The sequence below is a fragment of the Haematobia irritans genome, chromosome 4 (genome assembly GCF_050003625.1).
Source record: "Haematobia irritans isolate KBUSLIRL chromosome 4, ASM5000362v1, whole genome shotgun sequence".
Classification (NCBI taxonomy): domain Eukaryota; kingdom Metazoa; phylum Arthropoda; class Insecta; order Diptera; family Muscidae; genus Haematobia; species Haematobia irritans.
In genome coordinates this window covers 86,498,338-86,523,993 of record NC_134400.1, presented here as the reverse complement: position 1 = coordinate 86,523,993, position 25,656 = coordinate 86,498,338, and the positions used below count along the sequence as shown (strand labels likewise).

Here is a 25,656-nt window from a genome sequence, read left to right as displayed (position 1 = left end):
ATTTCCCCCCGATCCAGACTTCCTGGCTGTCGACAAACGTTCCCCAAACACTTTAATTACATTTGCAACGGTTGATTTGGCAACTTTTAGCGATTTTGCCAGCTTTGCGTGCGAGTAGCTCGGATTTTCGCGATGCGCGAGCAAAATTTTAATACGCTGCTCTTCTTGCTTGGACGGCATTTTGACAACTGAAGAGTGAATTCCAAAATCAAAATAGGAGCAACATTCTTCACACACACCTTCAAAATGAGGGGTGTTCAGGTTTTTTAAATGCAAAATCGAAAGAAATACGTCAAGTTTATATTGACCAAATTTTGACCTATCACCCTTTATGAAGAAAAAAACGCACCGTGCCACAATTCATTGAGAACGATGGCAAAAATTCATGAATTGGGCTTCGAATTGCTTCCCCACCCTCCGTATTCTCCAGATCTGGCCCCTAGTGACTTTTTATTGTTCTCAGATCTCAAAAGGATGCTCGCAGGGGAAAAAAACTTGGCTGCAATGAAGAGGTGATCGCCGAAACTGAGGCCTATTTTGATGCAAAACTGAAGGAGTACTACCAAAATGGTATCAAAAAATTGGAAGGTCATTATAGTCGTTGTATCGCTCTTGAAGGGAACTATTTTGAATAATAAAAACGAATTTTGACATTTTTCTTTCTTAGACCGGGGACTTATCAGCCAACCTTTAAGTCCATTTTCTATGTATGATTTAATAAATATGTTAGGAAGTAATTTATTGGAAAGAGTCTCTTAATTTTGTTCAAGAGGTCATCATGCCAAAGTTTATCAAAAGCCTGAGAAATATCTATAAATGCCGAGGTACATTAGCTTTTAGATTCAAAAGCTATATTGATTGTCTCGACGAGGCGATATATCTGTTCTATGACTCTATGTTTTTTCCTGATTGATGTGGAAAATAATGCAAACAAAATTTGTCAAAAACTTGATCATGTAACCAGCCATAATACAAGTGCTCAGGATCAGATATTGGTTCGATATTATAATTTGAGCGGTTTCGGACTGGAAGGACATTGTTTGTCTACAAAGTGGTGTAGGTTATAATATAGTCGGTTCTGCCCAATTTAAATGGTTTATATGAAACTATCGGAATGTAGTACTTTCATATGTTAGTAGCTTTAGTTTGGAACTCAGAATAATTTGACAACATGTCATCTTGTAGTTTGTTATTGTCGTTTTTTTTTTTTTGCCAAAATTTAGCCTTAAAACTGTTGGCATTTTTCCTAGTAAAGTCAAAATTTATGAAGACCATTTATTGGATTAGTTTATTATGATCAAAGGGGACAACTATCCTAAAGGAGAGTATGTATGTAGCGCGGAGCATACAACAACTGGGGAGAGCAGACAAACAAGTTTCATGTTTTAGTGCTGAGACGTGGGTGCACGTTCATTGGCCGCCCAACTGTTGGCGTTATATTCGAAAATAATCAAAAGAGACCATAAAACAAGGGAGACCATAAAATGTAAACAAATGCAGAAAAAATGGAAACAGTCACGGAAAGGTAGACAATTCATGCATTGCCATTAAGGTTGCCAGATTTGTTTTATTTAACAGAATACAACACATATAAATATTTTATACGACTCCGTACGGATAACACAAAACCGCTCGTAGCCTAACATAGAGTTAAATGCATTTGTATTGCGATTCAGGCTAACATAAAAATAGTTAGTTACCTCGTAACATAGTAATTACTGATGTTGTCGTTAGAATTGTTGTTGTTTCTTTGAAATGAGTTCCAATTAGTTATCACAGTAATTTTTGTTATTTCTAGTAAATAAGACATTCTGTGATCGTTCGTCAATCAGGTGAATTCAGTAATGTCTCTAAAAATAGATTTAATATTAAGAAGAAATTAGCATATAGGTTAGGTTAGGTTATGTGGCAGCCCGATGTATCAGGCTCACTTAGACTATTCAGTCCATTGTGATACCACAGTGGTGAACTTCTCTCGTATCACTGAGTGCTGCCCGATTCCATGTTAAGCTCAATGACAAGGGACCTCCTTTTTATAGCCGAGTCCGAACGGCGTTCCACATTCCAGTGAAACCACTTACCCGTGTAAAAATTGGAGGATCCAATCCTATCTAATAATATCAAATTGGATCTAATTGGATCTGTTCAGATATTGGTTCAGACATAATTAGATATGCACAGATATGCTATATATGGTGCTAGATCTGGTTAGATATAATTGCAGATCTCATCATATATAGTATAATATCTAATTATATCTGGCATATCTAATAATATATGCTTGGATAGGACCATATATAGCACTATATCTAATAAGATATGGTAGATATAACATCATATCTGACTATATATGGAGTTAAATACGGTCCAAAATATAATAAAAAAAATCATGAACAAGTTAAAAAGATTTTTGAAATACACGTCTAAACCTCAATGTCATTATGTCAAATGTCAACGCCGTCAGGGGCATCACTTCTAAACAAATTTAACGCCAGACTAGCTGAGAAAATTAAGAAATTTAATATAATTGTTTTAAATGTGTTCCTTTGATAAAGTGTATATCGTTTCCTTTATTGCGGAGATTATGTAGGTAAGTAGATTGTATTTGTTATTACCTTAGTAGTCATTTTCATATTGTTTTACTATTTTCTAGATTTGGAAAAAAAGGAAACCTCAGTGGTGTACTGGTTAACATGCCCGCCTTGCATTCAAAAGGTCACGGGTTCAATCCCAGTTCCGACCAACACCAAAAATTATTTCGGCGGTGGATTATCTCCTCGCAGTAATGTTGGTGACATTTCTGCTTCAAAGATTCTCTAAGTTGTTTCAGCGCAACGTGAAATGCCGATAGGACTCGATTATAGCAAGGAGGTCCCATGTTATTGAGCTAATTATTGAATCGAGCAGCAGTCAGTGATAAGTGAGATGTTGATCACTGTGATGTCATGATGGTCTGAATAGTATGTATGAACCTAAAATGACAGCCTATCGCTATACCTAACCTAATCCCGAATACACTTTAAATGTGAGTATTAAAAGCAACATAAAATTATATGGCAATTTTTATTGCAACTCAAAGAAGAATGATCCAAAACAATACTAATACTTGCTTACATAGTTCAATATATTCCCATATTTGTTTATTCCTATATTTGTTTAATAATTGTTTTTTTACTTAATTTCATTGCAGATTGCCTTAACGCTGTAATACTTTAGTCGCGTGTCTAAGTCCAAAGCAGAAGAAACAAACGAAAAAACCCTTGGACAACACTCTAACTCAACTGTCAATACTCTTAAATAGCTTTGATGGATCAATTTAAATTAAACATATTTATTATGCACATACTTTTTGTCTGTATTATTAAATAAAACAATTGATCTCATTTTATATACAAATTATGGGCTTTTATGTGTTGAAAGATCTCGAAAGATACGATTGTATCAAATAATATACAATTATATCAAATTAGATCTGATTAGATTTGTCTCATTTTTGAGATCTGATCAGATCCAATTTCATAGTATTTAGATCTGACCAGATATAACCATTTTTCGGATCTGCTCAGATCTGACCATATCTTGGCTCAGATCTAACCATATCAAATCAGATCCCCCAATTTTTACACGGGTAGAGAAGCTTTGAAACCCTCAGAAATGTCACCAGCATTACTGAGGTGGGATAATCCACCGCTGAAAAACTTTTTGGTGTTCGGTCGAAGCAGGAATCGAAACTACGACCTTGTGTATGCAAGGCGGGCATGCTAACCATCGCACCACGGTGGCTCCCATATAAGACAAGGCTTGTGAAGATCGGAATCTGGCATATTCTTTTCAATAACTTAAAAATATCAATTCCATCCATCAATGTCCATAAAATTCGTATGGAAATCGGAAAGAATCGCCCCTTCCGGCGAGCTACGTCGCAGCATAACATCACTCAATATCAGGTCCGTTTTAATAAGGGGGTTGTCACATTTTTTGCCCGGCTAACTCATTCGTTTAGCATGAGACTCTTAATCTCACGGTCGTGGGTTCGAGCGCCACGTTGGGTGCCAAAATGTGACATCCCCTTATTAAAGCTGAAAGAATAACCAAATTATTCAGGTACTAATGCATCGAACTTACGCAAATTACATTCTTGTTTTCATGGTATTTTAAGATACGTTTATGGCTCACATGCGCGTGATAACTACGACTTCTACTCTTTTCAGTTTTTGGATTGTTCATTTGACAACTTTTTAAACTTGAGATGCTTGTATTTTTTCTTCTGTGTGGTGAAATTTGGTTCACCACGGTATTTGATGGAGTCAATAACGTTTTTGAATACGACTAGAAATACACAGGTGCTGTTGGATCATTTTCACCATCTTGTCTTTGAGAGATCGTTTTCTGTACGTGTAGCCAGGTTATGGAACTCGCTACCTCACCACCTTAAAAATTTCTCTATTACTCCTTTTACATTTAAAAAGAATTTGTTAAATTATTTATCTACTCTATAATGCAAATATTTATCATCTCACTGACAATTTCAAACTCAATGCGTTTTAATTTCTTGTTTGCTATGTATAAAGGGTTGTGCGTTAGGATTTTAATTTTAAGTTTTTTTTAGTTTCGTTTTAATTATAAGGTTAAGTTTTTATTTGGAATACTAGAGCTCTATTGATTGAATTTCTATCAACATGTTGTCCAGAAGGGCGTTGGTTGATTAAATAAATAAATAAATAAATAACCCCATCCTCAGAGATGGTCTGTCGTAAACTGTAAGGTATTTTACATACATTTACGACGTATTTTACTATACGTCAAAAACGTCGTAAACCTTCGTAAAATATTTAGTTTTTGACAATATAAGAATTTGCACAGTATACGTTTTTTAGAAACATTTATGTTTTACTTTTTTCTAAAAAATATAATTTCGATTGTCTTTTCCTTATAAAAATAATAAGAAAATGCTAATATAGGCCAGCATTTTATAGGTGTACTATTGCCAGTTGGATTTCACATAAAATATTAAAATCGGGGTTATTTACAAATATGATTTATATTTGTAAATATATTTGTAAATAACGTAACAGGTCAATAGAAAATTTCCCGATATGTCATTATAGTTGAATTAAATCTAACAAACATTATGACATGTAAGTGGGCTCCAGCGACATCCGTTTTACATAGATATTTCACATAACATATATGAATATTCTTTTCAGCGCCACCTATATGTGAAAAAGGCGTGATATAATTATAATATTCAGTCCACTGTGATACTTGGCGATATAATCCTCCAATAAAATTGACATAAACACAAATTTTAACTGAAGACAAAGGTATTAACGTTATAAAAACCTTTTGCCAAAAATCTTTTGTAACGACGAGAGAAAAGCTCTATTTAATCTAAGATGTGTACTTAGTCAATTTTTTACAGGCAGTGCTCCTCGCGAGAATTTGTCCACTTTGACCAAATGGAAAAAGATTGTCATCCAGATTTATTTGTGAAAGGTAGATATTTTGTTATGATGGCCAATATTCGATGGGAAAATTGCAAGGGTTGTAACGACACCAAGCAAATATGGCCCTATTTAAACTTAAACCGCACACTGGATATGCTAGTGTTCTTAAGGCGTCAGATAGCACTTCTGATATCTGCTATAACGGGTCGCTGCCTGATAGGCGAATTTGCAAAAACTATAGGTGCGAAGTATAATGACTATTGTATAAGCTGTCATGATGTGGAGGAAAAGGAATCAATTAAACACCTCTTGTGTGTGTGTCCTGCTTTTTGTGTAAGGCGTAAGCGAATTTTAGGAGCATATAGCTTTAGATCACTGGCTGACCTGTAAAACGTTAACTTAAGCAGTTTGTTAATGTTTTTGGAGCAATCTGGTTGGTTCCACAAAAGTAAATAATAGAGAAGGTTCAATGGTTAAGACTAGAAATGCCCATATGTAATAGGTTAAATTTAAGTTAAATGTGGTATCACAATGGACTGAATAGTCTAAGTGAGCCTGAAATTTAATCGGGTAGATATTTTGTCTCTATCCGATGGTATTGGATTATTGCAAAAGGTGTTCGGGGTTCTCGATTAATGGAAGGTGCTCCTCGAGAGAAATACGGCTAAATGGGTTAACGGGTAGTTCATATCTTTAGAAATCCCAACCCAAACAATTAAGGTTTATTTCATATTTTTATGTTTCAAATAGAATTCCTGTTGGCATATGAGCCTGCAATCTCGAGCCATATGTAGATAAATTATGACCAGTACCAACATGTGAGGAATGCAAGTTCCCAAATGACTGTTGATCGACGGATTTTGTCCTTAATTTGTTGGTAATGTAACACCCTAAAGTAATTGCAACGTCAGGAGAAAAACATTAGACAAAGATCAACAGCAAGAAGAATGAATGTATACAACAAAAACGGACGATGGAGGCAAAAGTTGCACCTTCTCTAAAATACTGTAGTTTCCAAATATAGTATGACCAGGAAGGTCGTATATGGTAGCTGACACGAAGTGTTATTAATTACACAAATTTGATTCGATGACACAAATAATTACCGGTTTATCATCTGACCGCTCTATGTGAGAATGGTATACGACTAAATAGTTTGCGTATCCACGGCTCCAAATATTTTTGTGTGCAACAAGTAAAATGTACTTTGATGTCAAGCTCTATGAAAACGATGTCAGTGAGTGCACCGGAGTTCAAAGGTCCCCATCGATTAAGATGGAAAATTACTGGGTGGCAATTCTTAGTCTTAAATTTTAGGAGTTTAGTGATTTTTATCGTCGGAAACCATGATTGTTGAAAATTCAGCACGTTTATGTAATCGCAGCTACGCCTTTGCTCGTCATATTGGTTAGGGGCCAGTTCGTGCTCCTTTCGACACTTTTTGACCACTAAAAATTTTTGTACCCCTTGTTTTGCCATGTTGTACCACATCTTCATTAAAGTACGACCGTGATCGGTGTCCTTTAGGCCGTGCATACCGGCCTCTTGCTAATACTTTATTTCCCATGTATTTCTTTTTATTGTAACGAAATTTTCGGCAACTTTAAATTCCGCAAGCTAATATGCAAAGAGCGTGATCTTTTTAAAACTTTGTGTCAGCTATCCTGTTTTGCCGATCAATTCCCGATTCAGATTACACTTTTTGCCAAGCCGGTCAAAAAAAGCGGCTTATTTGATGTACAATCCTCCTTTGTATGGATCCCAAAAATCCTATTGGAACTCTAAAACGATCTCATCTGTGACCATATACAAATGACTGAAGACCGGACGTTGAAGACTCCTACACGCACAGACATACATACAAGTGACCGTTGCTTGGCCATTACTGCCCCTCAGCCATCTATGGGAGGAAATGTGACACCACATACTAATCGAAGCGTAAAGACAAAAACAAACAATTGGGCATTGAACAACGAACGACAAGAAACGTGAATGAATGTAAACAACAAAATGGACAGGCAAAGCAAAACTTACCATAATTAAATGTGGAACATAATTTCATAGACGCATTCCATTCGTATGTGGGGGGGTGGGGGGCGGCAATACTATGTATGAATGGGTAGGAGGTATATTGGTGTTTTGTGTGTCTTCCACCGAAATCCAAACAGCCTATTTAGCTTACCTAGTAAAGGTCAATCCCATAGGTTTAGTGTGCTGATTGTCAAATATTGGAAACGAGTTGGCCGTTTCATTCGATATCCCTTTTTTTGTTTTTGGATGTTAAGAACTCTCTTTTTTAATTTCTTTTATGTTTTGTTTATTCTCTCTATGTTTCATTCAATACAAACACGCACGCATACACAGCAATTCTTCTCTTTGCTTGTTTTACAACTTTTCACGTAAATTAAAGGAGACAACCGCACTCCATTGACTTTATCACCAACGCACATTAGAGCCGACGAACCGAATGGAGTTTTTGGGGGGCGGGGGAGCTTTTGCAATGCTCCACACCTACGCCTATACTCGCGACAGTTTTACGTTTTTTCTTTTCAATGGCATTTCACCCAACACACACACACACAAACAAAGAGCGAAATGTAAACATAGGGCATTTATATTTGGGAATGTGGGATAAATTTGAAATTGATTTCTCCAGACTCCAAAAGCAATGCATTTACGTCATTCGTTTCATTTTTGTTTATCCATATCATCACACATACTCGAGGTATCCTCTATTGCTCGCCACAAAGAAGGAATACATAATAGGAATAGTAAAAGACAGGCAAGATACAAAACAAAAACATACACACACAATCAACGATACAAGATGATGGGGGCTCCAATGGAATAGCAGAATGTAGAAATTAGTTTTCCTTTGACAATGCAATTTTCCTCATTTGCCAAAAAAGTTTACAATTTATTTTATGTCAAATTCGCACCAACTTTCGGCAGATTATATTGAGGATAGGAGTTTTAATTGGATTTAATGACTGTTGCTTTTGGAGGTAAAATTGTAATTTTTCACTTAAACACATCAATATATTTACGGGCCCGAAAAATATGATCTGATTGTTGTGGAGGAAGGATTGACCACAATCCTCGATGCACAAATGTTTAATATTTAACTAGTTTGTTTAATAATAGCACAGTCCTAATATTCAAATCAATAATTTTTGCCAATCCATTTTTCCACGGGAAGACTACTTTCCTCATGCACGACTAATCGAAGACAGACATCAGAATTTTTGACACTATCTTCGCGTAGATTTTGACGGCGTTTGCATAGGGCTACTTTGTAGTCTCTCACGAAAAATCATATCAAAGAGGAATTGTGGTTTTTTGTGGAACTTATTGCTCTGACAGGACAAGAGATTGACTTGATACCATTTATTGCGTCAACCTTGGCTAATTTTCTAGATGGCGCTGAAAAGTTATCTAAAAGGTCTGCATGGCGCATAAGTTAGTTTATCCGGACGACAGTGCTCGTGTCGAACATATCCCATATATTGACCACATTATAAGTTAAGTCCGAAGGCATAATCGATACTGCTGACCGATTATTCTGCAAGATTCTTTACAAACACAGACATTCCGTCCGGAAAATCGTATAGTCTGTAGGATGCATTATATCACAATGGACTGAATACCCTGCCAACATTTTTTGAATTTGACGGCACTACTGAGAATCCCCATCACGTCGAAAACAATCGTATACGACATCAAAAACTCGTCGGAAAAGCGCCGTCACTATTGAGAAGTTGTACCACGCCAAGTTACTACAAAACAGTATCGCATGAGTGCAATTATTATGTGCCTTTTTTAATAAATTTAGAACGACGCCAATAAGAGCCCCTTCAAACAATCAGAAAAAGTGCATTTTAAGATAGTTGTAAAAGAATCATTGTGGTCAAGCAAAACACGATTGTTTAGATGTTTATTAATTTGATTAAACATTTATAAATATTACATTTATACCACAATCACAACACATTTAACATAATTTTTTTCATTAATAATAGAATGATGTTGATTTACAAGTGGCAAGTTACATGTTGCAGCGTCTATATTAGGGCTGTTTTCTTTTTGCACTGGATAGAACTTTTGTATGGCAATCGTTGCACTGGTGTTCTATCCAGTGCAACTATCAGTGCAAGTCGCACCAGAGTCACCATTATATGCGAATTTTGTAGTTGTCAAAATATGAATTGGCAACTAACTAAAATACTGGGGAGGAACACATCTCAAGTGAATGTCACATACTGAAAAGAAGAAGAAACAAAAGCAAATGTAAATAAACAAAACAGAAGTATTTGTTTAAATTTTGTTTCACTGCAACAAAAACAGGAATATGTATCGAATTATGTAGAAATATCTAGTGGCCCAACTTTAAATGTAGCGTCTCTAACAACTTCCAATAAAGGAACTCTCACGGAAGTGACGATTTCATTTGGACATTTCGTCAAAGGCCTTCTCTGTATTTCGTGAGACTCACAAGATTATGGAGTTCGAAAAAATTTAACCGCGCCTTAAATTTTTACAAAAACACCTTAAATGGCATGAGAATCAGTGAAATGTGTTTTATTTTCCTACAAATCAAAGTTTAAATTGCATGGCTCGGGTGGTGGAAGTTTAGTACGAAGGTCCAAAGAAAAGTCTTAATCCAAGAAATAAAAACAGTTCCTTCAATAATGGTGGGGGTAATATTATGGTCTGGGGGCCGTTTTTTGGACATGTTATGGCTCCGATTTATAGAGTATAGAGGGCACTATGCTTTTGGAAAAACAGTTTGTCCCATGTAATATTACCATAACAATCACGGGAAATACCGTCTACATGGATTATTCAGTGCGATCATGATCTCCAGCACTCGTATAGTGTGCTAAAACAACTTATTTCTAATGAAAAAGTGTGTGTACCCTGCCAGCATTTCAAAGTTCCATTTCATCCTCATCGCTACCACAGACTCGTAAATGTCACCACAACCATCGCGAACTGTGATGGGGGAAGTATATCAAAAAGTACAAAATGTACATGAAAGTATTTTGCCATCACTACTGTTAGAAGAGCCATTTTATTTTTTGTGAAACGCCAAGCGCAACCAGCTTGTTATATTTTATTTAAATAAAAACGAAAATAAAGTTCTGAAAACATAGATATTACGCTTAAAATTGTGAAAGGTATATGGTGAACAATTTTTGACTTTCCAAATGGAATAAAGTGATAGTTTTTCAAATATTTTTCCGGACACGCTGCCTCCATTGGGAATAATAGTATTGGCTGATAGACGCTACAACATTTAACTTACAACTTGTAACTCAACATCAATCTCTTATTAATGCATAAAAATGTGTTAAATGTGATGTGATAGTCGTATAAATGTTATATTTATTAGAATTTATAAATGTTTCATAAAATTAATAAACATCTAAACAATCGTGTTTTACTTGACCACAATGATTCTTTTACAACTATCTTAAAATGCACTTGGTCTGATTGTTTGAAGGGGCTCTTATTGGCGTCCTTCTAAATGTATCCAGAAGGGCTCCTAATAATTGCACTCATGCGATACTTTTTTGTAGTAACTTGGCGTGGTACAACTTCTCAATAGTGACGGCGCTTTTCCGAGGAGTTTTGGATATCGTATACGACTGTTTTCGACGTAGTGGGGATTCTCAGAAGCGCCCCCAAATTCAAAAAATGTTGGCAGGGTACTTGTACTCTATGTTTCGAATTCAGGCCAATGTCGTTCCTATGTTTAATAAAAAAAATAATGTATTATACCCTTCATTGTGGACCAAATTCATTGATACCATCTCAAGTTTGTTGCGAGCTATATAAAGGTTGATATTCCCATATGCATGGATTTGAATCTGCACCGATTTAGACAAAATTGTATACACTTCAACAAAATCTATGTACTTAATATTTGAATCTAACTTTATGGGACGAAACATAATTTTAGTCAAAAAAAAAAAAAAATAATAATAATAAGAAAATCTGAAGTCTGGCGGGGCAGACTACAATATACACAACTTTGTATTTAGATCCACATTTTGATAAAATCTCAATCCTTCAATTTTGTTGAGTGCTTTGTATAAAGGTTTATGTTGCTATTTACCTCACTCCAAGGCATATTAAAGAGGTAAAGTCATGCAATCAGGTGACTAATATCGACATTCATCTTGTCAAAGGCTTTGTTTACGTTTAGTAGGTTTGTTTACATTCTTTGTGTACATAAATATTGCTTTTATTTACATTGTGTTACAATACAACAACACTACACATACACAAAATGTCAACTTAAGTGACCTGTCATTTTAGTTTGACTTTCTAAATATCATGGGGTGTACACACGTTTGCTCGTGACTTTACCTTTAATTAATATGCCTTGACCTCACTCGATTTGGACAATGTATATTGTAATACTTCTATAAAGAGTGCGACGCAGGGTATACATTTTTAGGCAATTTCGCAAAATTGAATTTATAATCGGTCGAAAGATTTATATTAGAGGTTTTTTAAGAATCAGTGACCATCAGCACGAAATAACATTATATGAAAATTTACTATAGAAATACATTTTCAATAAATATGCTAAATTTTGAGAAAATTTTCTATAGAAATAAAATTTTGACAAATTTTTCTATAGAAAAACAAGTAAGGAAAGTCTATAGTCGGACAGGGCCGACTATATTATACCCTGCACCACTTTGTGATCTACATTTTCGACACCATCTGAATTCCTTCAAATTTTTTGAGTGGTATATATAAAGATTTATGTTCCCATATACATGCATTTAAATCTGAACCGACAATATATTTAAGACCAAAATTCTATTGACTTAAAATTTATGTCGGCTAATGCCCTGGGGTGGAACACAATGTTAGTAAAAAGTAAAGTCTAAAGTCGGGCTGGGCCGACTATATTATACCCTTCACCACTATGTATACCAACATTTGTGTTACAACCTTAACTACTTCAAATTTGCTGGGAGCTATGCAAAGGTTTGCATTTCCAGATACAAATACTTATAATGAAGAGAATATTTGTACAAAAACACTAGAATTAAAATCGGCTATCACCATGGGATGAAACACAATGTTAGTAAAAAATATGGGAAATATGAAGCGAGAGAAATTTTAATGCAAGTGTACAAAAGGACATTTATGATTTATCAGGCGATACATATGTATACCAAATATAGGAAAATTTTAGTAATATTTGCAATTTTTGCTACTCACCAGTGGCGATTTTAAAAGGATATTGGTAGATCTCGCCAAGATATGTGGTCAAGTGTGGGTTGTAACATATTATTTGGTCAAGTCGAGCGACTTGGAGCCTTATTTAAAAATCAACTGTTCTGTGGAAATTCTGGCACTACAGGATATGACTAAGATATAAAGTGTGGGAATTTTGGTCATATTTGTAATAACTGGAAACACGAATATATGGGGGTTTTATCTAAATCTGAACCAAATCAGATCAAACTTTACACACTTAAATATCTAAAATATTAAAGATTTTAACCAAATTTAACACACATAACGACACCTAAATCTGAATCGATTTCAATCAAATTTACCAAGCATTGCTAGAATGTTAATTCTACTCTCTGTGCAAAACTTCACGAAAATCGGTAGTAAACTTTGGCCTCTGTTGTCATATGAGTCTAAATCGGACGAAAGATATATATGGGTGCTATATCTAAATTTGAACCGATTTCAATCAAATTTTGCACTCGTGACTATATGGCCAAGCGTTATGTTTGAGCAAAATTTCAACCAAATCAGGGTAAAACTCAGGCTGAATCCATATAAGTGCATATCGTACGAAAGATATATATGGAAGCTATATCTAAATCTGAACCGATTTCTATAAAATTTGGCACATTTGACTATACTACCAATTGTACTCCTAGTGCAAAATTTCTACCAAATTTGGGTTAAAATCTGGCTTCTAGGGCCGTATAAGTGGACGAAAGATATATATGGGAGCTATATCTAAATCTGAACCGATTTCTTCCAAAATCAATAGGGTTCTATTCTGACCCAAAACACATACTTGTGCCAAATTCGAAGTCGATTGGGTTTAAATTGCGACCTAGACTTTGATTACAAAAATGTGTTCACGGACAGACGCACATGGCTATATCGACTCAGGAGCCCACCCTAAGCATTTTTGCCAAAGACACCATGTGTCTATCTCGTCTCCTTCTGGGTGTTGCAAACATATGCACTAACTTATAATACCCTGTTCAACAGTGTGGCGCAGGGTATAAAAATTTTATAAATTGTTGTTCATTAGGCCGTGAAGTACAAAAATATAACAGCTGACATCTACTGCTGTTTTTAGCAGACTTTTTCTATGAGTATACTGGAAGTCGAGTCTGAATTTGGAAAATAAAGTTGTTAACTCGTTTTAAAGGATTTTAATAGCATATGGAGAACAAAAGCTGAAAAAATGAAAACTTAAAATTCGCTTCCTAGAAAGAAGTACACAAAACAGAAATTAAAAAAAAAATGTGTCTTAAAAATATCCTTACTAGTATTCTCCGCTTCTTTGGCTCGGATTTAAAAAAAAAAAGGAAAAAAAGGAAAGGGAAAAAGTAAATTTTTAAAGTAAAGACAAAATCTTTGTAACAGGACATGCCTTTTTTTTGAGTGTATACTGCTTAATTTTCATAAATAAGGAAATTCGGTTCATCTCCCAAACCTATACCAATGATACCCTTGCTTATGTTTACTAATTCGCATGGGGTGGTTTAGGGTATGATATAGTCGGCCCCGCCCAATACCGATATGGACCAATTTTTGTATAGTTGTTAGAAACCACATACTAACACCACGTACCAAATTTCAACCGGATCGGATGAATTTTGCCCCTCCAAGAGTCTCCGTAGGTCAAATCTGGGGATCGGTTTATATGGGGGCTATACGTAAAGTAATGCGATATGGCCCTTTTCCAATAAGATACGACCTATATCAATAACAACTTCTTGTGCCAAGTTTCAAGTCGATAGCTTGTTTCGAACGGAAGTTGGCGTGATTTCAACAGACGGACCGACCATCATCGGGTCGTATTTTTTCCAAAATGAGGCCGGTCAGGCAGTTACTGTGAATGGTGTTCGCTATCGTAAGATGATAACGAACCTTTTATGGCCCGAATTTGCCCCACAGCTAACGAAACAATGGCTCTTTTGCGCAACAAATTTAATGTCCGTGTTATCTCACGTAATGGCAATGTCAATTGACCGCCAAGATCATGTGATTTGACACCGTTGGACTTTTTTCTTTGTGGTTATTTGAAAGAAAAGGTGTACGTCGATAAGCCAGCAACAATTCAATAGCTAAAGGACGAGATAATTCGGCACATTAACGGCATAGAACCTCAATTATGCCCCAGCGTCATCGAAAATTTGGACCATCGGATGGAGGTGTGCCACCGAGGTCGCGGCGTCTATTTGGCCTATAGTTTGTTCCATACATAATTGAGTAATACGAATATATCATAATAAAATAAAATTACAATAATGTCCTAAATAGTTTGTGTTTTATTCAAAATCAACATCGGCCCTTGAAAATTTAACCACCCTATTCTTTATGGGGTCTTAGAGCAATTTTTCGATCTGTTACAAACGGAATGACAAACTTAAAAAACCACCATCTTATGGTGGAGGGTATAAAAATAGCATTTGGAATAGTATATAATTATAAAATTGCCTTCTTCATCATTATTTAGAAAATATTCACCAAGACAGTATGATTTTGGTTTGGATTTTGCGGTAAAATTTAAAATTTTCATGAATTTTTTAGATATTTACGCTTCATTTATGTATAATTTTTCTATTCTTTAGTTAACCCTCTAATGCCCAATCCCGCCTTTAGGCGGGCTTCAATAAATAAGGAAGCTTTTAGTAAAACACACCTTAACACAATAAAAATGGGTAAAATAAAAAGAAAACAGTTGGAACTGTTCAAGAGGCTTTGCAGCATATACTGAATTTTACCTATAAAATTTTCTTGTTTAGTTTTCTTGCTTTTGTGTCGTTAACATTAAATATTTATTCAGATGGCCAAAAAATTGGGGCATTAGAGGGTTAATTATACAAACATAATCCAAAAATGAATAAAGTTAAGTTAATTTGCTGAAGAAATAATAATTCCGATAACTAAAATAAACCTAATTTTTTTAATGGTTACATTTTCTTAATACATTTTAAAATAATAAAAACTTTTGTGTTACACTTTTCGACATTTTTTATTTTCACGGCGAAAGCTTAGGGAAACCTTGAAAATAAAAAATGTAAAAACAAGTGTAATGAAACTTATGGTGTTTTCTTTTCTAAAAAAAGTGCTTTGCCTTCATTTTGTCTGTACATAATGCGAATCAACCTACAAACCTACAAAAATGCTATCATTTCAGCGGGCAGAAAAGAATTCAAAGAAGGAAACAAGGCAATCGCAGCACTCTCGTTTGTTGGCAGTGCTGAAAATGCCCGCAATTTGCCTTTATACATGGCGCTATTTTCACAACAGACTTCGAAGCCTTTTCGCACTATTCCCTGTTTTTTTAAGAAAAGAACCTAAAAACTACATTTTCCGGGCAAAATGCAAAAAAAGTGCGCGTTTTTTACAAGAAAAGAAAACGCCATTAGTTTTTATTGATGGAACCATGAACGCCTAAATGTTTTTTAACATATTTAAAAATTTTGAAAGAAAATCTTCACTCCAGCGCCTCTAAAATGGGATTTCGTGATAAAGACTCCTTGTTCCAACAAGCAAACACCTCAAACACACGGCATGTGATGTGAAAATATGGCTCCTTCACAACACTAAATATCTCAAAACGCAACCACAAAGCCCAGGTAGCAACCGCATTGAAAACTAGGATCTCATTTGGAACCGTGGATCGGACAAATCCAAATTTCATCTTGGACAGCCCTTAAAAAAAGTGTTACAAGAAGAATGGGGCAAAATCTCTCAAGAAACGTGTCGATGCCAAGACGACTGGAAGCCATTTGCGCTAACAAAGGGTACTATTCCAAATACTAAGTGGACCAAAATAATGTCTCATACAATGTGATTACTGATACGACGAATACTTTTGTGAGCTTTTTTTGTAGTTTTTTGATTTAATGATTAAAAATAATACAATAAAATTAATTTCACGATTTTTGTTTACGTTTTGCTGTTATGTATATCCATGGAAACATTTTAATAAAACTTTTTCATATAAATGTTAAGCGGTTTGCGATTTCAAGATATAAAAAAGAATATTTTTGTGAGTCACTGTATATGTTTTGTTTTTGTTTTTTGTATGACTTGTTTTATGGTCTAAAACAGCAAGAAATCCCTTTCTCAACTAAATATACAAATAAACTTGCGATATTTGTTTGTGGCTGGTGGTGGTGATGTTTTTCTCTGCCTACAATTATTGGTATTTCGTTCCAAAGAAAAACTTATAAACCAAGGTGGCTATTAAACCCAAGACAAAAGGCATCAGCCATGACTTCATTACGATTCCTCGTTCTTTTGCTCAGTATTCCATGTGGGTTCGGATTTTTCTGGAACATTTGTACGCTCTTCAGCAACTAGTTAACCGATTTTGTATTGTTGCATCATTTCACGGGCATATGAACTGTGACCAACTTCTTCGAAATTTTCTGTAGCATCTTTACCAGCTTGTTCGATCAAGACTTCTTCACCACCAGGATGCTCATTGAGAAAAGGGGTCACGTCATACACGTTGTTGTGGATTATGAACCAATTCTTTTCTTTTGTAATATTTTTGGCAACTTCGGCGTGGGTAAATTATTTTACATTTTGCGATGACATGGTGTTTAATTAAATAATTTGTGGTATTAAGTTGAATTATATTTCCTGTATATTCTCTCCCTCTTGTGATGGCTGGCCGAAGTCTGTAATTCTACGTTAACTAGGCTTTTGTGATTTTGATGCAATTGGCATATCCATTTCTATACCACACATGCTTGTGGTATTAGCCACTTGTAAATCCATCACTTGAGCAAATTCCCATATTTCCACGCGTTTGGTTGATAAACATGACGCACTGAATCTGTTTCCACGCACGTAGCTGTTGCCAGCAGTCATTTGTTTTTGAAAGGCAAGCAGCAAATCCTTTAAAATTAATAATCACTCTTTCGTTTTTGGTACACTTATTTCTATAAATTGATTATTAAATGTATACCCCCTATTTTTATTTGTAAACAATAACTTTGATTTTGACATTTGACGACCAAGTGTTGCCAATCAAAACCGAAAATTGAACTGGTTAGACGTTTTGCGTTTTCTTTTTGCACTGGTTATCAGTGCAATAAGAAAACAGACCTATTGTTTTTATTCTCGATGGAGGCAGCGTGTCTGTAAAATATCTGAAAAACAATCACTTTATTCCATTTGGAAAGTCAAAAGTTGTTCACCAATATACCTTTTACAATTTTAAGCGAAATACCTATGTTTTCAGCACTTCATTATTGATTTTATTTAAATAAATTATAAGAAGCTAGTTGCGCTTGGTGTTTAACAAAATATGAAATGGCTCTTGTAACAATAGTGATGGCAAAATACTTTCATGTACATTTCATACACTTCCCCCCATCACAGTTGGCGATTGTTGCAGTGTCACTTACGAGTCTGTGGTAGCGATGAGGATCAAATAGAACTTTGAAATGCTGGCAGGGTAGTCTAATGGTGTTTTCTTTTCTGAAAAAGTGCTATGCCTTCATTTTGTCTGTACAGAATGCGCATTTTTAAAATGTTACCAGCAACCTAAAAAAATGCTATCATTTCAGCGGGCAGAAAAGAATTCAAAGAAGGAAACAGGGCAATCGCAGCACTCTCGTTTGTTGGCAGTTCTGAAAATCCCCGTAATTTGCCTCTAATGGTGGCGCTATTTTCACAACAGAATTCGAAGCCTTTTCGCACTTTTGCCTGTTTTTTTTAGAAAAGATTCTAAAGAGTACATTTTCCGGGCAAAATGCAAAAAAGTGTGAATTTTTTACAAGAAAAGAAAAGGCCATAAGTGAGCCTGAATCTTAATCGGGCTGCCACTTTAACCTAGGATGCATTATGCGCTGTCCAGATTATAAGTTTATCCGGATCCCATATGCACATTTTCTGAGAGTTTGAAGGGGCTCTTATCGTCGTCGTTCTAAATTGATCTAAAAAGGCACCTAATAATAGCACTCATGCGATACTTTTTTGTAGTACAAATTAAAAAAATGTTGGCAGGGTTTGTTTTCATTTATAATAGGGCTGTTTTCTTTTAACACTGGATGCAGCATTTGTATGGGCTATCCAGAACATCGTTGCACTGGTGTTCTATCCAGAACATCTCATCAGTGCAAGTCGAGTCGGTGCTACCAGATTGCATTTTGATAAAGTGACGCTTTTTAGATTCACAATAGCAGTTTATTGTGACTAATTTATCGAATATCATGAAATTCAATGTGATACGGTGTCATGAATAATCGCAACAGTACATATTTATAACTATTTGAGCATTTCATACATTAAAAATTTAAGATTTCACTTGTTTTCTGTGATTGTTTTTATACAGCTGATGACAGTGTTGCATATTTTTTGGAGATGTCCTGGATAAACGAAACTCTAGGGCTGTTTTCTTTTAGCACTGGATATGCTAAGCCGTTAAGGACTAAAATAAAACAGAGTACTCGTTTATCAGCTGTTTAAAAACAATCACAGAAAAGAAGTGAAATCTTGCATTTTTAATGTATGAAATGCTTCAATTAGTAATAAATATTTACTGCTGCGATTATTTATGACACTGTATCACTTTGAATTTCATGTTTTCATAGACCAAGGAAGGTATAGACAACGAAAGTGAATTCACAGCGCCGTAGTTTGTCTGCACACCGTAGAGGGCTCTTTTTCGTCTGCAATTGAGTGATTTTTTAATTTGGCTTTAATTTGTTTTCTTTCCTTTGTTCTCTCGTTGAAACACCAAATATTGTGAAAGTTTATAAAATACTATTCATCCACACCTTTTTTGTAATGCAAATTGACTAATTTATACGGTTATTCTCGTTTTCCAAAAATAAATTGAGTCACTTGACTGCGCAATTGAGTGGAATGACTGCGCACTGCAAATAAACAAAACCATGGTGAATTATCAAGGTATGTCTCTATATTTTCTTGGTCTATGATGTTTTTCGATAAAATAGTCACAATAAATTGCTATTGTGAATCGAAGAAGCGTCCCAATAAACACAGGATGAGCGTTTTTCAAATGCAACAACTTTTCAGTTTGAGAGTAAATATAATTTTCAACATAAATTCAACTTGACTTGAAATAGCTCATCCTCAATACATCTTCAAATTGTTTGCGAATTACTTCCAATTTGCCAAAATGTTGACGAAATCTTTGAAAAGGTGTTGAATATAATATGAGAAAACTTTGCCAAACACTACCCTAAAATGCAACGAAAAAACCATGTGGTTTTCAATACTTATTTGTGCAACGAAGTTCGTGGTCAATTGCAAGAAATTAAAAAAATGGAAAATTTTAGACAAATGACCAAATAGTTTATAAAAAAAGGTAAGTGAAAAGAAAAAATGAAATAAAACTTTAAGGAAGTCACTAAATGTATATCTCTTTGCAGAAAACTAACATTATGGATTCTACGTTCTTGAAAACATTAAAAAGCTGACCAATGAAAAAATGGTGGACAATTAACTGGAACTGCTTCAAATAGTTTATAATAATTGGTACGTCAATGTGAAAAATTAAATCAACACTTTAGAGAAGTCACTAAATTTAAATCTCTTTGCAGAAAACTAAAATCTTTGGATGCTACATTCTTGCAAACATTGAGAAGCTGACCAATGAAAAATGAGTGACTTATCGACAAGAAAAAGTTTTCAGAAATATTACAAGTGCAACCAATTAAAATTGTTAAAAATAACAAATTGTTAAAATCAATAACTTCTGGATGAAAATGTGCATCACATCGTCTGTTTAATTTACATCCTATTATCAGTTTAAAATGGATATTTTGTGAATTCCTTCTGGAAATCTATTCTAACACGCGGTCCAGCACGTTCCTAATTTCAAATTGCCCGCATGTTAATAAATTGTAATGCTGTTTTATGACACCAAAAGGAAGGAAATCGAATTATCAATGCAAAAGTGTTTACTAATAGTGTTTAAGATATTTAAAGTTTTGTTGTTTGTTTGTTTTTTTTTTTTTCTTATAGGTTGATATGTTTAATAAGATTATTATTTATTTATTGTAGTGTATTATGTAGTTTAGTGTATTATTATATATTTTATTTTGATGAAAATGAATAAATTATACAAAATTCATAGAATTTTGGCTTTGACTTTCAATTTGAAGTGGGGATATCATTCATACAAATTTAGGTTGAAAAGTATTTGCAACGATGTTAATTTTGAATTTGACTCGCATCGAAAATTGTTTGACAAATTATTGAATAGCGATGCATTTCAATTTGAGGATAACACTTGAGATATTATTGCTAATGTGTTGAATTTCACTGTTGAGGGTAATGTCTGTTTTTTGTTGAGAACGCGATTTTCTCAACAATTTCTCAACTTGAATATTTCTCAACAATTTCTCAACTTGAATATTACCCTAATCCTTTGAAAAAATGTTTGAAAAATTGTTGAAATTTAGCATTTTTCAAACGTTTGTGTTTATTGGGGTCACTTTATCCAAATACAATCTGGCAACATCGGCGCGACTTACACTGATGATATGTTCTGGATAGAACACCAGTGCAACGATGTTCTGGATAGCCCATACAAATGTTTCATCCAGTGCAAAAAGAAAACAGCCCTTCTGTTTTCTTTTAGTCCGTGACTGCTTAGGGTATCCAGTGCAAAAAGAAAACAGCCCTAATTTTGAATATTTCAGGAAAAGTAATCGCAAAAATATAGCGATTTTCAACGAAAAGCGAACCTTAGTACCCAACTTTACATTGAATTGTTTTAATAAAGTAACCGCGAAAATTTCAACGCGAAAAGCGAACATTTTATTGACTTTATTTCTCCATTTGCATGCTACCCCAATCTTGAAAAAGACAATGTTTGAAAGCGCCTTGAAATTAATCACATCTGCGTTGCTCCACACATCGATATGCACTTCAGATACCGGCATGTCGTACAAATAAATGTATAGTGCGAACGACCCATAGATCATTTTGCTGCCACATCCACGCAAACTTCTTAAAATGAGGGGAGAGACATCTAACGGTTCAGTTCTGCATTGACACTGCTGTGTCTTAATAAAAGACACTGCTGTGTTTTATAAAACAATGGGAACACTGGTGTCAATGTGTAAACATCAGCCGCAAATGAACAGCTGAAATTGCTAAGCTTTTATCAATTGACAATACGGTATTTTTTGTTTGTTGATTAATTTATATTTAAAAAATGTTGGCCACCACAGGAAATTCTCTGGCAGTATCAGGAATTCCAGACAAAACATGGCAACCAAATTTTGTAACATTGGAAACCACGTAAGTTTAAATTCATGTAGTACTTGTTGGACGGTAGGTGATGCAGTTTTCAATTTTTCAGCATGGGCGAAATAACCGTGGAATTGTATTGGAAGCATGCCCCGAATACATGTCGAAATTTCGCCGAACTAGCTAGGCGTGGATACTACAATAATGTTATTTTCCATCGAATTATCAAGGATTTTATGATTCAGGGTGGAGATCCAACCGGCACTGGTCGTGGTGGTTCATCAATTTATGGCGGAGAATTCGCTGATGAAATACATCCTGATTTAAAACACACAGGTGCTGGCATTCTTTCGATGGCCAACTCTGGACCAGACACAAATGGATCGCAGTTCTTTATTACTTTGGCACCTACACAGTGGCTGGACGGAAAACATGCCATATTTGGTAGAGTATATACAGGAATGCAAGTTGTGAAACGTATTGGTATGGCAGAGACTGACAAAAACGACCGCCCCGTGGATGCATTACGAATTATAAAAGCAAAAGTGGAAAAAATTTAGAATAGGGGAATATCCTTTTAATAAATAAGCTTAAACTAGAAACTATTGTACATTTAGTATATCTAGCTTTAGTCGCTGGTGCATCAACTCATATATATATATATATATATATATATATATATATATATATATATATATATATATATATATATATATATATATATATATATATATATATATATATATATATATATATATATATATATATATATATATATATATATATATATATATATATATATATATATATATATATATATATATATATATATATATATATATATATATATATATATATATATATATAATTACGTATTACGTACTAAATTAAAACGCATAATGGACCGACAAATATTTGACCGTCCAGTTCTTCATTGGATTCATCCTATACAGTGCTATCGAGCATATCAACCAATCGTTTGATTTCACGTCTGTAACAAAAAAATGATTACTTTAAGTCGGGTCTACGTTATCAAATTTCTTACATTCGTACGCCAAGTTGTTCAGTTGGCTGCATTGATTTGGAGATTTCCTCTGTTTTAGCCATAATTGTATACATACACTTGATATTAGCGTCCATACTATCTGTTAATTTATTTACCGCATTCTTATGGACTTCTACATTGTCGGCTGTTATGGATGAAATGGAATGTAACAAATTTGACAGATTCTCAGTGAGGTTGTCCAAAGAAGAGGCTAAGTATTGAGCCTCAATTTCTATATCGTTTAAAACGTTTGCATCGATTTGTGGAATAAGTGGTGTTTGAAAGAATTGCTTTGTCATGCCAGTGACTGTAGCACTTTCTCCAGTATTGGCGCAAGGAGTATTTTGAGATGTACTGTCATGGAAATCGAACATATCTAAAAAGATAATAAAATAGTGGTATAAAAACTATACATTTGAGAAAAGACATTGGACGGTATGATTTTCAATGTCAGGCATGCTTGCTGAAGTGGTGATTTATTATTACACTCACCATTTTGAGGACTAGCTAATCTTAATTTTTCTTCCAAATTTTCTGCCACAAAATGTCTCATCTGGCCCTCTGAGTTTTCAGAACCCTCTAGTTCATAGGGTATTGCATCACTGAGAAGACTTTGTGGTCGTTTAGGAGTTTTGTTGCTATTATCACACGAACTACTTTTGGAATTTTCATCTTCGTCATCCTCTTCACCACTTCCATCTCTTGATGACTCAGGAGCCGTGGGTGTTAAATCGTTTAACACATTATCTGGAACTGCTCCTGCATATTGGGCAAGGAATGGAATCTCCTTGTATGAAGACATTTCAGAACTGGATGTTTTTCGGCTCCTTGATGAATCATGGGGCTCTTCGCCGTTAGCTGAATCTGGTAAACCATAACGAGGTCTTATTGGTATATCCTGAACGCGACGGGCCATTGAAAAATTATTGTTAGTTATTTTATTTTTTGGAATATTATTGTTATTTACGTGCTGCAACAACAAAGATAACAATGTTGTTAATTTACGTGTGAATCTGTACGCCGTGGGTTTGACGACGACGTTCTTCTTATAAGGCCTGTTCGCGTATTTTCCAACAAAAATAGGAAGATAATGGATTTTATATGTTGAAACTAAGGCTGTCACCAGGGATTAATACCGAATCCCGAGGTTTTTCCCGAAAAACTAATTCCAATTTGTTCAATTGGTGGCTTTTTAGCATTAGTTATTAATAAATTGTAGTCTTCATTCAGTACAAACGGCCTTTAGATTTCATACCCTACAAATCTATGGTACAAATTGAGTAAGAGTGTATTAGACATGAGGTATACTACTTAAAGCACAATTTCATCAAAAATCGAACTAAACAATAAGGTCCTAACAACAATGAGTTCATGGCAAGATCGCGATTATCTGATAAAAATTTGGATGCTTTGATATTTTTAAGAAGTTACTTAATGCGCTTTACAGACTATCAGTTATTCCGGACGACAGTGCTCGTGTCGAACATATCCCATATGTTGTGCACAATATAAGTTAAGTCCGAAGGCATAATCGATACTGCTGCATGTTTATGGGATCGATAACACATTTACCGATTATTTAGTCATCGCCGACAAGTCGCATCGATCCGACACACTGTAAGATTCCTTACAAACACCCACATTCCGTCCGGAATAACTGATAGTCTGAAAAGCGCATAAAACAATGAAGTACAAAAGGATTAACACAGTGTACGAAAATAGAGCTAATCTAATCAAAGTCCTTAAAATGTTTTGTTGAGTAAGATAGCGATATGAAATTGGGGTTTATTTTGTTCAGTTGGACTAAGTGTTCGTTATGCGCTTTACAGACTATCAGTTATTCCGAACGGAATGTCGGTGTTTGTAAAGAATCTTATAGTGTGTCGGATCGATACGACTTGTCGGCGATGATTAAATAATCGGTAAATGTGCTACCGATCCCATAAACATGCAGTAGTATCGATTATGCCTTTCGACTTAACTTATAATATGCACAATATATGGGATATGTTCGACACGAGCACTGTCGTCCGGAATAACTGATAGTCTGTAAAGCTCATTACAGATTATCAGTTATTCCGACCGAATGTCGGTGTTTGTAAAGAATCTTACAGTGTGTCGGATCGATACGACTTGTCGGCGATGACTAAATAATCGGTAAATGTTTTATCGATCCCATAAAGTGCAGCAGTATCGATTATGCCTTCGGACTTAACCCTCTAATGCCCAATCCCGCCTTTAGGCGGGCTTCATTTAGTAAGGAAGCTTTTAGTAAAACCCACTTTAAGATAACAAACATGGGTAAAATAAAAAGAAAACATAGTTGAAACTTTTCAAAAGGCTTTGCAGCATATACTGAATTTTACCGTATAAAATTTTCTTGTTTAGTTTTATTGCTTCTGTGTCGTTAACATTGAAAATTTAATCAGCTGGCAAAAAAAATGGGGCATTAGAGGGTTAACTTATAATGTGTCCAATATATGGGATATCATGGCTGAATAAGGAGGTTGAATCACGATAACAAAAACAACAAATTTCAATATGTTGTTTACAATTTTAAGAAGCCAAAATCAGCTGAAAAAAAGAATCGTATGTCATTGGTAAAAGTGGCAATTATTTATTCTTTCAATTGTCCTGAAAAAATAATTCAAATCCAGAGAAAAATAAAGGTTCAAATTTAATTGCGTCACCTAT

General features: G+C 34.8%; 3 protein-coding genes, 1 long non-coding RNA gene and 1 pseudogene across 5 annotated transcripts in view; 2 read left to right on the top strand and 3 right to left on the bottom strand.

The window, feature by feature from the left end:
- The window catches only part of sfl (N-deacetylase and N-sulfotransferase sfl), a 554,720-nt gene extending 546,042 nt beyond the window's left edge, over window positions 1-8,678 (bottom strand). Inside the window, exon 1 of one of the 2 annotated variants that reach the window (XM_075305924.1) lies at window positions 7,482-8,678. The gene's annotated coding sequence lies outside the window, so the exon portion shown is untranslated. The remainder of the gene's footprint in view (window positions 1-7,481) is intronic. The other variant, XM_075305925.1, reaches the window with a different exon arrangement.
- On the top strand, window positions 2,369-3,396 carry LOC142234754 (uncharacterized). Its single transcript, XR_012721706.1, has 2 exons — window positions 2,369-2,590; window positions 2,654-3,396. It is a non-coding gene; the product is annotated as an uncharacterized LOC142234754 (long non-coding RNA).
- A 7,928-nt stretch (window positions 8,679-16,606) lies between the features above and the next one.
- LOC142233917 (cytochrome b5-like) lies at window positions 16,607-17,709 on the bottom strand (annotated as a pseudogene).
- Window positions 17,710-21,764: 4,055 nt separating this feature from the next.
- On the top strand, window positions 21,765-22,519 carry Cypl (peptidyl-prolyl cis-trans isomerase-like 1 Cypl). The gene is made up of 2 exons (XM_075305566.1): window positions 21,765-21,968; window positions 22,030-22,519. Exons 1-2 carry the CDS (start codon window positions 21,883-21,885, stop codon window positions 22,475-22,477), a joined length of 534 nt encoding a protein of 177 aa, XP_075161681.1. The 5' UTR covers window positions 21,765-21,882; the 3' UTR covers window positions 22,478-22,519.
- BORCS6 (BLOC-1 related complex subunit 6) lies at window positions 22,479-23,964 on the bottom strand. The gene is made up of 4 exons (XM_075305565.1): window positions 23,455-23,964; window positions 22,963-23,338; window positions 22,785-22,908; window positions 22,479-22,582 (listed from the first exon to the last, which is right to left on the bottom strand). The coding sequence occupies exons 1-3, from the start codon at window positions 23,876-23,878 to the stop codon at window positions 22,863-22,865; spliced, it is 846 nt and encodes a 281-aa protein (XP_075161680.1). The 5' UTR covers window positions 23,879-23,964; the 3' UTR covers window positions 22,479-22,582; window positions 22,785-22,862.
- Window positions 23,965-25,656: the final 1,692 nt, after the last annotated feature.

What these genes read in the sequence shown, in the direction of transcription:
- BORCS6 (XM_075305565.1), bottom strand. Translation starts at nt 23,878, where the DNA reads ATGGCCCGTCGCGTTCAGGATATACCAATAAGACCTCGTTATGGTTTA. An exon ending in ATTAGCTAGTCCTCAAAATG is followed by an intron (nt 23,339 to 23,454) that starts GTGAGTGTAATA and finishes TTATCTTTTTAG; the next exon opens with ATATGTTCGATTTCCATGAC. An exon ending in GAACAACTTGGCGTACGAAT is followed by an intron (nt 22,909 to 22,962) that starts GTAAGAAATTTG and finishes TTTTTGTTACAG; the next exon opens with ACGTGAAATCAAACGATTGG.
- Cypl (XM_075305566.1), top strand. Translation starts at nt 21,883, where the DNA reads ATGTTGGCCACCACAGGAAATTCTCTGGCAGTATCAGGAATTCCAGAC. An exon ending in TTTGTAACATTGGAAACCAC is followed by an intron (nt 21,969 to 22,029) that starts GTAAGTTTAAAT and finishes TCAATTTTTCAG; the next exon opens with CATGGGCGAAATAACCGTGG.